Here is a 14595-nt window from a genome sequence, read left to right on the forward strand (position 1 = left end):
GAGACTCACTATTACTTTTTTATATGACCAAAATCTTCCCAGTGGCCCTGGTTTTGTCCCACATCTAACAATTTATCCACATACCGGCAGGCCCTTTGACTCTCTGAGGAAAGCTGTCATGACTCTCCTCATCTTTTCTTCTCCAGGCTAAAATCTTGTAACTCAGTGATATTGGGGGTAAAAGACTATGAGGTAATCATTCTCTCCTTTCAATAATTTTCTACCTCAGATCCAGGTCCATATCCTTTAGTGAATTTTGTTTTGCTGTATTGTTGTAATTTTATAATTACTAATATGGTTAGAATTAAGTCAGGAATTGAAAGATCTCAATACTAATTAGATAAGTAGACAAGTTAGAGGCATGGGGTAAGGTTCAAGACTTACTATAGGGGGGAGAATAGTTTATATATAGATATAGCTGAGAGTTTTTAAAATTTAAAACTGCATAAACATAGAAGAAGTTTCTGGAAATTTGCTATTATATATAATTAGCCAGCAATAACATTAAAGGGTATAGGAAAATATTTAAGGAAATATTGGCAACCTCTTCAGTTTGGTACAGCTTTCTTTAAAAGTATATACTGTTTAATGATGGAACCAAGATGATTCAAAGAAGATGTGCCTTCCACTCCTGAGGAGTGCACACCGGCACCTCAGCCTTCTCACAGTTGGGTGTCCTTGCCCTGCTAAGGAATGAGGGGGAAGCCCCACCATGCCTGGTGCTGGCACTCCAGCTGGCACCTCCCCAGACTTGGAGCAGCATAAGGAACATTTGGCCTCCTGTATTTTCCACTGAGTATATGGGTTTTTTTCCCAAATCCAACTCGGAAACAGCCATTACAATGAATGTGCAGCTTTTTCCTTTTATGTGTTGCAGCAAAATGGTCCGTCGAGTTCTGAAGGAGATGGCTGTTCATAATTATGACCGTTTCTCCAAGAGTGGAGCCTCTTCTGCCTACACTGGCTACATAGAACGTATGTAACCCAAAAAGGGGTTCTTCCTCCACACTCTTCCCTAGCTTGGTGTTACTGGAGCTGTTACTAAATTACAGGGCAATTTTTTCTCTTCTTCTTCTTCTTTTTTTTTCCATTAGGTAGTCCCCATTCAGCATCTACTTACGGTCTTGACATTCTTTACTCTGGTTCTGGCATTCTGAGGAGAAGTAACCTGAACATTGTTCAGCACATTGGGAAGGCTCAGCTTCATGGCAGCCAGGTAACTAATTTTCCATTAATTTTGCCGAATAAAATATATAAAAATTAGTCAGAGGTAAAATAAGGTTTTATATAGTTGGTATCACTATAGAATGCATAAGTTAACAGTGGTTTCTGCCATATATCACCCATGATTCCATCATCTGCAAAAGGCTATATGGTTTATAGTACCCAAGAGAGTTTCAAATATGAACTTGAAATCTAAGTAATTTGATTCACTAGGCTTGCCAAAAACCCATTTTTCTTTTTAAAGGTACACATATTCACAGAATTGAAATTGGGCCAGTATTTTCCACATATGTTTTTAAAAATATTTTATTTTTATTCACAGATATATTTCTTGGAGCCCCAGATATATAACCCTAGAATATAATTTCTTTCCCTGGGTGTTTCTATAAAGAGATTCATTCCCCATAGTAAAATCTTTCATAACAGAATATGCCTCTATAAAGGGGCCAATCTATGTTTTTCAAATTCTGCTGGGAGAGAAAAGAATAAAGTGTAGGCATTGACAGCTGGTATTCTTCCATCCCTTTCATTTTACCTAAAGTTTGGTGACACTCTGTAAAAGGATTTTTAATTTTGAAATGTGTTTTCTTTTTAGTTTTCACATATATAAAATCATAACCTCCTAAGTAAGCTCATTTAGGCTTTAATGATCCATTGCTATATAAACTCGAGTTCCTATCAATATGGTATTACTACCCCCTCTGATAGGACTCTAGTCAGAATACTATGCCTTTCTATCCTGAGGAATGACCATCTGTTTCCTGATACATGCTCTGAAGTGACAAACAGCCAGTGGTTAAGGGGCTTGGTATGGAGGTCAGGGCATATGTAGGACTCATGCCTGACAGAGATCAGGGTATGAGCCACCTCGTGGTGTTCGCTGTGTTTTGTTTGAGGAGAGAGAAAGGTTAAAGCTGAAAGGTGTGAGTCATGGCTGAGAGAGTTCTATATTCTCTCACAGAAGCAGCCTCAGGAAGACTGTCCCAACACCTGTCCACCTCCTTTTGGGGCTCTACGCAATAGCTGATTCATTATGTATGACAGTTCTGGAGAGACTAAGAGTCTCTGGGATGACGTCATAAATGGAAAACTCATGGCCTTTGTAGTTAGGCAGAGGGATTTGAATCCTGCCCCAGCCATTTGAGCTTTTATTTATTTTGTTTCACAAAGAAAATGACTAAAATCGTATGTACCTCAAAGGGCAGTTGTGTGGATTAAATGAAGAAAACTAACTCACCTAATATTCAGTCATACCATCTTTTTTTGTTTTTTGTTTGTTTGCTTGTTTGTTTGTTTTTTTCCCTAACTGCTAGAGACTTTTTGAATTATTAACCCCCAGGCAAGTTTTAGCTGTAACTCACTATCCCTTACAGAACAGGCATGGAGCTGATGTCACAAATGTTATATCCATCTTTTCCTAGGTGGTCATTGAAGCCCAAGGACTGGAAGGCTTAATTGCTGCCACGCCTGATGAGGGGGAGGAGAACCTTGACTCCTATGCTGGTCTGTCAGCCATTCTCTTTGATGTTCAGCTCAGACCTGTCACTTTTTTCAATGGATACAGTGATCTGATGTCCAAAATGCTGTCAGCATCTAGCGACCCTGTCAGTGTGGTGAAAGGACTTATTCTGCTAATAGATCATTCCCAGGTAATTCATTCATTCTGCAAATATGTGTGGGATTCCCAAAATGTGCCAGGCACATTTTAAATTTGCTCTGTGCTTAGACGATACAAGACAAAGTTCCACACATATTATAGCCCACATTTTAAGCATTCAGCCTTTTGGTGTTGTTGCCCCCTTACTCCTTTCTTTTTTTTGCTATAGGTAAGCTGGGTTTTCTTTTGCCTTTATTAAGCAATTAACATCTCTTCTCACTGTTGAGGCAAAAGAGAAAATGCTCCATATAGTGAGTATAGTACAATATCAATTATATCTCAATACCAATGCTAACATAAATAAGAAATTATGAAGGAAATAACCTAAGATAAACAGAGCAGAGATGGCATTATCTGTTCACTTGGCTTTCCTGGAGGGCTTAGATATTTATCTGAAGTCAGGAGCTAAAGCACATGGCTTCATAAGTTTCTGTTGACACTTATCATGACAAGGATGATGAAGATCCATCTAATGCATCATTTTGACTCTGCCACATCAGTAGAGGCACAACCAACCATTGACACCAACCACATTTCATGGAGACTTTTTGTTCCAAACTCTCATGGTAACAGAATCTTACAAAGATCACCATTTATTAGTAGAGAATAGAAGAACTTTCATTCATTTGAACTGCATTCTTCAGAATGGTTTTCAATTTTCCTCACTCCCAAATCTTACATTACTGTGATAAGGTATGACAATACTATCTTCTGCACAGTAAGATTTAAGTGACCAAGATACTATGGATGGCAGTGGTCGGCCTCAGTGGATTTCCTGAGACACAGATGAGGGTTAATCTGAATAACCTTTGAGTTCAAATGTTTGATGCTTAAAAATTTTTTTAATGGCTTGATGTATTTCCTGCCTTACGAAGCATAGCAATATAAAAAAATGGAATATTTGTTAAATAAGGATCCTAAAGGAAATTTTTAAAGTGATCACTTTGTATTCTAATTCATACTTATGATTTTAGAGCTAAATGAGGAGATTGGATTAAAATTTACAGACTATAGAATTTGCTTGGGAAATTTGCTTTTGTGGTTTAATAAATTCATGAGTAATATCCTAGGTTTGAATTTTGCCCCCAGTAGTTACTTTCTATGTGTTCTTGGGAAGTTACTTAATAGCTTTAAACCAAGATTTCCTACTAATGAAGTAAGGCACTTGGAACAGATGATCCAAAGTTTTTACCAGCTTTGTTCTTTGGCAGATAATTTGATGATTCTGATTTGTTGGGTTCTGGTTAGGAAACCATAGATTTTAAGACCTGGGAGAGACCTTAAATATCAGATTTTACTAAAATTCCTCCAAAACATTATAGGTTAAAACTAAGTGTTAATTTCCTATCTTTATTATTCCTCATAATAGTATATATTATGGATAGCTATATATAACAACAACAACAAAAAAAAACAATTTAGGGTAGCTGAACCAAATAGTTTGACTTTTATCATGTAACAAATATTTGGAAGTAGTAATCTAGTAGGTAATGTGTTGATATAGAAATCCTAAGATCTTATCAGGATCCAGGCTCTTTTTCTCTCAGCTTAGCCATCTTTACATGTGGCCATCACCTCATGCTTGTCACCTCATGATTATCATATGGCTGCTGCACTTCCAGCACTATCACCTTGATCCAAGAAGGAGGAAGGGAAGGGTGACAGGTAGTAGAGTCTGAATCTTTTTTCAGGAACTTTCCTGGAAGCCCTATCTATTCCTACAAAAGCTGAGCATATACAAAAGGAAGCCCTTTTGTTATTGACCAAAAGTTTGTTATGTGGATATCTCTAGCTGCAAGAGAAGCTGGTAAATATAATTTTTCAATGGTTGAATAGACACTCTGACTATAACTGTGTTTTTATAAATATGAATGAAAAGAAAAACAACCAGCAGTGCCTCTTACATGCCTTAATTCTCAAGGTCACTCATGAAAAAAATAATTCTCATATTACATCAGAATTATACACTGTACATTTCCTCTGCCATATTACCTCTGGGGAGATTCATTCTTAATAAAAGAATCTCTGAAAAAGGCATAAGAGTGCTGAGAATTTAGTTTATATTTTAAGATATAGGAGTAATTATAGCTTGACACCATCTGTGTGTGCTCACCTACCCATCAACAATGCCTAATGGTCTAAATCCAGGTATAAAACTTGATGCAAACATAAGTAGTAATCTGGACCAAGGTTGACAAACTTTTTATGTAAGGGACAGAAAGCAAATGTTTTAGATTTTGTGGACACATAGTTTCTGTTGCAACTACTCAGCTCCACCATTATAGAGTGAAAATAGCCATCAGTGATACATTAACAAATGAGTGTGGCAGTGCTCCCAAAATTTTTTATTTAAAAAAACAGCCAGTAGGCCAGAATTGCTTGCAGGCCATAGTTTGCAACTTCTGATCAAGATTATTTTATAAGGTTTTTCTATTCATTAAGCTAGGTCACTTAAGGCATATTCTAAAAGATAGGTCATCCCCACACTATTAATATAACCCAATATCTGCAAATTTCAGATTGGAGTATTTGGCAGATCTGAGGTAAATATACAAATAAGCTGTGTTAAGCTCCCTGCTCTTCAGGGCACCCAGTAATGTCATCCCAGCTTCAGAGACACATACCACTCCAGGTCAAGTGCTGACATTGAAGGAAATTTTGGCAGTGGGTGGCCTGTCACAGCCCAGGGCAGATGGAATTACTCTGTACATGCTCTGTTTTCAGCTCATTGGGTTACTCTTCAGAGAAGGATGTCTGATAAAGTCAGCTTAAGAAGGGAATCCTCTTTAGTCAGCAAAGAACATATTTTCCTGAATGAGAGGAGTGGAATAAGTTGTAAAACTATCACTGTTTGACCTGTAAGAAACACCTTTAAGACCAAAATTAAAAGATCAAAGAGGTCACATTGGCTACACACACAAAGCTACAGTATCTTGTTCATCTAGTTCATAGGCAAAAATTTAAATAAATATGCAGTTTGGGTGAAACAAGGACATAGATTATGCTCTACCTTTTTTCAGTATTCCTTGAAACACGCTTCCTTGCACATCAGGAGACAAAAGACAGTCATGATTTTGTGATATGCATGGGTGAAAGTGGAATAGTCTCCCCAACTAAAAATAGTCTGGGTGCTCATTCTGGCTCCACATGTAATCTCCAAGCCTGACTTTTCTTTTCAGTTTTCAGATATAATGCCTACCATGGGAGAATAGTATGGGAATTACATGAGTTGTCAAATGTAGAGCTTTTAGGACACAGTTGGTGCTTAAACTGTTAATTCCACTTATTTTATACCCCTCAAAAATTAGAACAACTGCATTATGTGGTTCAGTCCCTTTCATGATGTAAAGAGTGGTCTGTCCTTCTATGGGGGTCCAAGAAAATTCCTCTGTCACTACACATGATCTCTTTACATGAAGGAAATGGAATCTCCAAAAGCCAGGGCACTCTTCAAAGCCAACAATGCAAGGAAATACTCTCTCCCCACAAAAGGCACATTGTCTAATTGCTAGGAAATGTTCTTTCCCATGGCACTTAGTATGTTTTGACATCCACTAATGTATGGTCAGTAGGAAAGCCAAATCCCACATCACAGACCTCTGCTGGGTGGGGTAGGTTAGCACAATCATAGTTTTTCAAATTGGGAGCAAAGAAGAAAACACAAAGAACAAAGTATTTCTGAGTCAGGGCACATAGTAGGACTCATTTAGGAACAATCATAATAACAGTGCAAGTGCAGAACTCTGATGTTTTGGTTCTGCCATTTATAAGCAAAAGTTCAACTTTGAACATGATTATTGTGGTTTTATCAGGGTAATTTGTGTTTGTTTAGATTAATGTCTTTAGCTCCATGTTGAAAATTTCATTTTTTCATCCAAGTGTCTATCTGACTGAAGTAACTTCATGTCATAATCAGACATTTTTAGTGCACCTGGTTGTAAACCAAGTCCATTCACTGAAATTTCCTGCCACAGTTTTTGGAAAGTTGAGATAACTCAAGAAGATCAACAGAATCTTTTTTAGAAAGCAAAACTATGTCATTTATAGTTGTTGAAAACACAGCTTTTTGATCTGAGTAGGGCAGTTACATAAAGTTGGTCATGCTGTCAGTTGTTGTGAACCTAAGATCTTTGAAGCAATATCAAAACTAAGGATTTTGAGGCTTTACTCCTAAACAATTATCATTAGCAACACTGTCTCCAGACAATCTGATTCTAACCCAGTTGAAGAAGTTTCAGCCAATATCACCAGAGATACATAGAAACTGCAAGACTAAGGGCAAAATGCTGGTAAACAGAAACAAAAAAAAACGAATTTCAGACTATTATAACACTGCTTGGAAGGAACTATGTTTGCAAATGAGTGCTGTCCCTCTGGAATCTGCTGTTGAGTTCGTGTTGGACTCCACATGTTAATTTGATGTCATTCCAAATGTCAGACAACAGGGTTTGGTTTAATTGGCTTGCCTTCCTTTCCTAGCTTAATCTAGGCAATTTCTGTAATTTTTATATTGCATTGGCAGTTTTTATCATGCTTTTCATTTGCTAGCAGGATGCTGTTGTCCATATTTGACACAGCATATAACTAATTAGAAGAGTGCTAAAGGACTTTAAGAGGTCATCTAGCCCAACCCCTTGCCCCTAACTCAAAGCCACTGCTGGATTACTGATGGAGATGCCTTCATTTTCCCTAAAATGGTGGTTCCCAAATTCGAGTGCATCAGAATCACGTGAGGACTTATTACAACACAAATTGCTGGGTCCCACTCTCAGAGTTTCTAGTTTAGTAGGTGTGGGACTTGCATGTCTCACAAGTTTCCTGGATGCTGATCTTATTTTTCAGGGACCACCCTTTGAAAACTATTTCCCATCCCAAAGCAAGGCAGTGATTAAAAGAAAACACCCTTCTTAATTGTCCCTTTACTTTTCTAGTACCAGTATTTAATTGACATAATTTAGCAAAGCAACAATCTACTTCTGGTGATCAGAATTAGGATGTGTTTCCAAACTTAGAGAAAGTCCCCAACACTAACATAACACAAGTAGTATTATCTACAGCAGGAGGTTAAATGTGTCTGTGGAAAGGGGTTGGCTGAATTGTAATTTTGTTATCATTATATATTTTGCTCTAGGAGCTTCAATTGCAATCTGGATTGAAGGCCAATATAGAAGTTCAGGGTGCTCTAGCCATTGATATTTCGGGTGCAATGGAGTTTAGTCTGTGGTATCGTGAGTCAAAAACACGAGTGAATAATCGGTAAGCATATGTATAATGCTTTATGCAAAGAACTGCAAAAATTAGTGTTATTTTGGAATTGTTTAACCTTCTGATTTTTCAAAATCTATACTTTGCATTTTCTTATTTTTATTTTTTATTTTTATTGAATTTACTGGGGGTGATATTGGTTAATAAAATTATATAGGTTTCAAGTATACGATTCTATAATACATCATCTGTATATTGTACTGTGTGTTCACCACCCGAAGTCAAGTCTCCTTCCATCACCATTTATCCCGTCTATACCCTCTTTTACCTCCCCAGACCCTTTTTTTCCTCTGGTGATCACCACACTATTTTCTGTGTCTATGAGTGTTTTTTTTTTCTTTGCTTAATCCCTTCATCTTTTTCACCCAGTCTCCAACCCTCCCTCCCCTCTACAGCTGCCTGTCTGTTCTCTGTATCTATGAGTCTTTTTCGATTTTGTCAGCTTACTTTGTTCATTAGATTCTGCATATGAGTGAAATGAAATGGCATTTGTCTTTCTCTGACTGGCTTATTTCACTTAACATAGTGTTCTCCAGGTCCATCCATGCTGTCACAAAGAGTAAAATTTCCTTCTAGTTTATGGGCAAGTAGTATTCCATTGGGTAAATGTACCACAGCTTTTAAATCCATTTATCTACTGATGGACACTTGGGCTGCTTCTAAATGTTGGCTATGGCAAATAACACTGCAATGAACATAGGAGTGCATATATTCTTTTGAATTAGTGTTTTGGGTCTCTTCAGATAAAATCCAAGAAGTGGAGTCACTGAGTCATAAAGCAGTTCCATTTTTCATTTTTTTGAGGTAACTCCATACTGCTTTCCACAGTGGTTGCACTAATCTGCATTCTCATCAATAGTGCACTAGGGTTCCTTTTTCTCTACATCCTCACAAGCATTTATTGTTAATTTATTGATGATAACCATTCTGACAGGTGTGAGGTGATATCTCATTACAGTTTTAATTTGTATTTCTCTAATGATTAGTGATGTTGAGCATACTTTCATATGCCTATTGGCCATCTGTATGTCCTCTTTAAAATTATCTATTCAGATTCTTTGCCCATTTTTTAATTTGATTTTTTTGGTGTTGAGTTGTATAGTTCTTTATAAATTTTGAGTTATATAAGCTCTTTAAAAATTTATCAGATGTATCATTGGTGAATATGTTTTCTTATTCAGTGGGTTGTTTTTTCATTTTGTTGATGGTTTTATTTTCTGTGCAAAACCTTTTTAGTTTGGTGTAGTCCCATTCATCTATCAAAATCTACACTTTCTAATTGTAACCATTAAATCATAGGTTAAATGTAAATAATCATTAGATCATTAAATATAATCATTAAATTACAGAGTAAGAAATAACCATGGGAAGTCATTTTTTTCCATAGCCTCTTATGAACAGATCGGTACCTAATATAGCTCAGCTGAGAACCTTCTTGCTTTTAAAGACATCTGTAGACAGTACACCCAATGGATGACAAGTTCATCCTCTCTTGACATTCCATTTTAATAACTGACAATGTTCTTAAAAAATTTTACTCTGAAGCAAACTTTTAGCTTATCCCTCTATTTGCGATTTGAAATCTTTCTTGTCTTCAGGAAATCTTTTTGCTGTCTTTAGTGAATAAAAATTTTTAAATAGTCACTTTTATGTAGAATCAAAGTATTAAACATTTGGTCCTTAAGTTTTTTTGTTAGCATTCATTTTTCTAAACAAAATGTTCTCAGCTCCTTTAGTTTTTCTAATCTACCTGTCAGAATAAATGAAAATGTTTTATTTTGGACATAACATCATGTCTCTGAACCAGTGTGATAATCAAAAGAACTATTCTTTGTTTGTTATAACATTGAAGAAAAGGAAATTGAAATGCAATTGATTTTTACATTTTTGGATATTTGAAATATGATGAGGCATAAGTGAAATAAGAGTGATAAAATTAATTTCTTCAAGTTTATTTTCTACTATGGGTGAAGGAATTGAGGACAATTAAAAGGGGCACATTTGTGGCCCGTGGTGTTACTGAAAGGAACTAAACAATGAGAAATAGAGTAGACTGTCAGAGGGACCTGAAGCATAATTTAGCACTTGTCATTGAATCAGTCATCTGTTTCCTCTTTCTGAAGTATTTTCTAGGTAGAGGATTCCCCAAATTACACTGAATTGAATTTTTTGCAGAAAGAAATCAATGATCACAACAACAAAATATCTGGATTTTTAGAAAGGATACCATATCCCTAAGAATATATCAGTATCCACATTGTAGCCAATCTATCTTCAATTTTTCATTTGCTCATTAAAAAAATTCCTCTTAAGACTTTGTAGAGTGTAAGATATTGGAAGGTACAGCAAGGTACTCGGGGATTTAAACGATGCACCTCTGACCTGCTTTTCCACTACAACAGAGGCAGCCATTGTGCTTTAAGGTGCACAGCAAAAATGAGTTCCTCAATCACAAAAGCATGGACATACCACCCTAATTTAATTCTGGGAGTAACTTCCCACAATATCATTGAAAGTCTACAATTAAATTAGAGTATACCTAGAGGTAAGCATTCTACTGAGATTGTTTACCCTCTTCACTTTCATGCAAGCCACCCTCCCTAGACAATCCAATCTGTCTACCTAGGCCTCTGGGCAGTTTTTGCAGAACCTAGCACATCTGTCACTCCCAGGGCACCCACTGTGCATGCTCCACTACAGGAATGGTTCTTTGTGACACAGTACTTTTCCAAATAGACATATAGCTCTAGAAACCCTTTGAAGAAAGTAGTAAAATGGAATTGAAATAGCCACATAGAAGCCAACAGAGAAACCAAGAAAGCAAGAAAATTGTTATAAACTCAGCTGCCTTATTGCCGAGTTTAGGCTTCCTTTTAAGGTGACTCAGGTACTTCCGACTTTCCGAGAAGACCAGGTTCCAAGCACATTTTTGTTTTGGTCCTTGGTATGTCCATCCCAAACAGTACAACCTGATACACATTTCTTTCCCACATCTAGAATTGAAAGCTGGGGGAGGGTTCAGGGGATGGGCAACCTTCATTGCCCAACCTCTAGGATTAGCCAGGCCCTGGTTACCAACTGAATTCTAAGCACATTTTTGGGTCACATATTAGTCCTTTAAATGGTTCTTCATAAGTCATCAGCATCATGAGTTCAGATCTTGTGAAGTAAGCTGGTTAGTCCCGCTCAGTTAAATGTGATATTAATAGCATTTCTTCCACACCTCACCCCCCGCCCCCACCAAATCTCTAGGTTGGCTGTGGTGATATCTGGTGACATCACTGTGGACTCCTCTTTTGTGAAAGCCGGCCTGGAAATCAGTGCGGAAACGGAAGGCAGCCTGGAGTTCATCTCCACAGTGCAGTTTTCTCAGTACCCATTCTTAGTTTGCCTGCAGATGGACAAGGCTGCAGCTCCATTCCGGTAAGAACAGCGCTCGTGCCAGGTGCCAGGTCCGTGCCCCGGCCACCAGGAGTTTGCACCCAGCTTTGAGCATTCAGTTTCAGAAATTAAAAGAAAATGGTAAAAATCCAGTGAAATGAAATATCTTTAATAACAGAAATGTTGATAAGGCTGAAGATTGACTCACTTCCTAGGATATCAAGAAACTATAATAACTAGTTCATTTGATTCAGGAGATATCATATTCTATCCAGAAATAATTTATCAAGGAAACAAAGGGATCTGATTTACCACAAGTGTTGCCATGTAGTTTCACCAAAAATATTGGGTGCATATTTACTAACATCTACCTTCACAGCTGTCTGCTAGACAGAAGGTTCAAAGCAAAATGTCTAGTCACTTATCATGGCTCACAGTTTTTAGGTAATCCATACAACAGTTTCTTGACTTTAAGTTTTGGCTAAAACTTGAGAGTTTGGGATTTTGAATTTTTAAAAATGTTCTCAGCAGAATCCTTATTGTCTCAAAAACCACATATAAAATTGTCCATTAGATTTCCAACACTTCTTCCTCTCTAGAGTTTTTCATTTATACTGTGTCTTTTGAATCTTGTAACCATATTTATAGCAATACCCTCTCATGTGGAATTAGAATGCTTTTGGTCAAGGTAACACTGTGAGTTGTAGAGGTTTCCTTGACACACACTATTAACCATAAAAGCAATTTATATGCTTAAAACAGCAAGCCATATTTTACATCATCTCCTTTGATAAGTAGGCTAGAGTTGAGCACCTTCCTTATATTACTATTTCAAGATCCATATAAAATGCATAAATAATATAAGTGTAAATATGAGTTGGTTATATTTTTACAGAATAAAATATAGTAGATTATAATCAGAACATTAAACTGTTGCTAATTTATATAACTTATGTGTAGAATAAATTTCCACTAATGCATTAAAAAAATCAACCTTCCAATGGCCAAAATGCAGCAACCACCAATCCAGGCACATTTCACCTGGCCACAGCTTCAGGAATGTTTCCCTGTCAGCACGCTAGTCTTATAACCAGTTGAACTTGCTATGTACTCAAACAGGGAGTGAGCCCAAGGTGGGGCTCCTGGAATTAGGGATGGGAGACATAGCAAGGGTTGCAAAGCTTAACAGCATCTCCAACAAGTTGACTGGGATTCAGTTCTTCACTCCAGAAAAATGTATGGCAGACCCCTATAGTCCAAGCACTGGAAGTGTATCTGTTTGTATAAAAAGAACAGGGAAGGAAAAAAATTACCCCATTCACGGGAATGGAAGCTGGTAGGTAGCCTTTGGCAGTCAGATCCTTTCTCAAATTGCTTTGAAACAGAAGCTGAAAGTGTACACTAATAGCTTGGCTCTGACAGGCGTGAAGTGACTGTAATATGTGTGTAATTTTGTTGTTGTTGTTGTTATGCAGGCAATTTGAGACAAAGTATGAAAGGCTGTCCACAGGCAGAGGGTACGTCTTGCGGAAAAGGAAAGAAAGGCTCATAGTAGGATCTGAATTCCCTCTCCACCAAGAGAACTCTGAGATGTGCAAAGTGGTGTTTCCCCCTCAACCTGAGAGTACTTCCAGCGGTTGGTTTTAGAACTGATCAGTGATGTTTCATGTGAATTCACCTCCTCAGGAGGGATCCGATGTGACATGCCTGAGTACTTGCTTTCTGAGAGCACAGTGTTTACATATTTACCTGTATTTAAGATTTTGTAAAGAGCTATAAAAATCTTCAAATGATCAAATTTGGGCCTATTCAGTATACTAACCACAGTGTCAATTTTGAGCCAAAATATGTGATACTTCTAGCAAATCCAAGTTGACATAGTGAGAATAGTTCTTCCCTAAAAAGAAACTATTGTTTATTTTTTCAAAAAACCACACACACTTAGAAGAACCCAGTTTTGTTTCAATAACTTTCAGTGTGTATGTAGCACTTGTTAGAATCTTAAACATGGATTGTTTCTACCAAACATATTCCCACTCAGGAAAAAACAGACCTTTTTTTTTGAAGGGGTGGGGGGTGTCAGGGAGAAACAGTAGGGACAAGACTTGTTAAATACTTTTCCAGCCAGCTTCATGAATTAATGTTTGTCTGTTCTGTTCTTTCACTGAGCGTTGAGGTAGAAGACACACAGCGCTAAAACACCTTCTCGTCTTTCTGCTGACCATGTAATCAGTCCTCTGCCTTCCACCCCACAAAAACATTGGACTTAGTGGCTAAGAATTAGAAATATTAAATTCAGAAACTCCATTTGATTTTTTTGTGCTGTTTCTCTTTGAGACTGCAATGTGGTATACTATCCTTTATAAGGGACATCTTCATATAGTCATCATTTTACCTTTCATTCAGTTGTTTATGTGGTAAAATTTCCAGTCTGTTTGACTACAATCTATACAAAAGTGAGAATGGCAGATAGAGTTTAATACTGCTTTGAGAAACTGATGGATTTGGACTTCTAAACTATGAAATCAAGAAATGATTTGTATTTGTACAAATAAAAAGAGGCATGTTAAATATTCTAAAATATTTATTAATGAAACACATATTAATGAAACATTTGTTTCTAGTAATAAACCCAACACAAATAACAAACATTCATTTGTCCACTAAACGCACATGCACAGGAGTTTATCCAGCCTGTCATTGGCAGTAAATTTAAAATGATGTGTGATGAAATAAACATGTGGAAATCCTATTGATTCCTTTTGTCTTCTGTTACTTCAAACACCATATTTCTCTGTTCTTGACAATTTCTGGGCCCAGACACATGCACAAGTAGCCTTTGCAGTCCTATAGTACAGGCCAGAGACTCCAATAGGAGGTTCGATCCCTTGGGAAGAAGAGACACTGAAAATAATAGCAGTCAGAACCTCTTAAGGACCTGAAAAGCTGAGAACAAGGTTTAAGCCCAGTTTTCATACAACTCTGGACTGGCACCTTTACTGGTATGTTACTGTGAGGAAAGAAAGAAATCAAAAACTGAAGGGCACCCTGGGTGGTGTGGCTCAGTG

General features: G+C 37.2%; 1 protein-coding gene across 1 annotated transcript in view; it reads left to right on the forward strand.

Moving 5' to 3' along the window:
• The window catches only part of LOC123806823 (microsomal triglyceride transfer protein), a 45122-nt gene extending 30839 nt beyond the window's left edge, over positions 1-14283 (forward strand). Inside the window, exons 13-18 of the mRNA XM_045820197.1 lie at positions 878-975; positions 1095-1216; positions 2646-2873; positions 8013-8137; positions 11399-11569; positions 13003-14283. Coding sequence (XP_045676153.1) covers positions 878-975; positions 1095-1216; positions 2646-2873; positions 8013-8137; positions 11399-11569; positions 13003-13174 — 916 coding nt within the window. The 3' untranslated portion in view covers positions 13175-14283. The remainder of the gene's footprint in view (positions 1-877; positions 976-1094; positions 1217-2645; positions 2874-8012; positions 8138-11398; positions 11570-13002) is intronic.
• The last annotated feature ends 312 nt before the right edge of the window (positions 14284-14595 follow it).

The sequence above is a fragment of the Phyllostomus hastatus genome, unplaced genomic scaffold, assembly GCF_019186645.2.
Source record: "Phyllostomus hastatus isolate PE091 unplaced genomic scaffold, TTU_PhHast_1.1 phas_scaffold_39, whole genome shotgun sequence".
Taxonomy (NCBI): domain Eukaryota; kingdom Metazoa; phylum Chordata; class Mammalia; order Chiroptera; family Phyllostomidae; genus Phyllostomus; species Phyllostomus hastatus.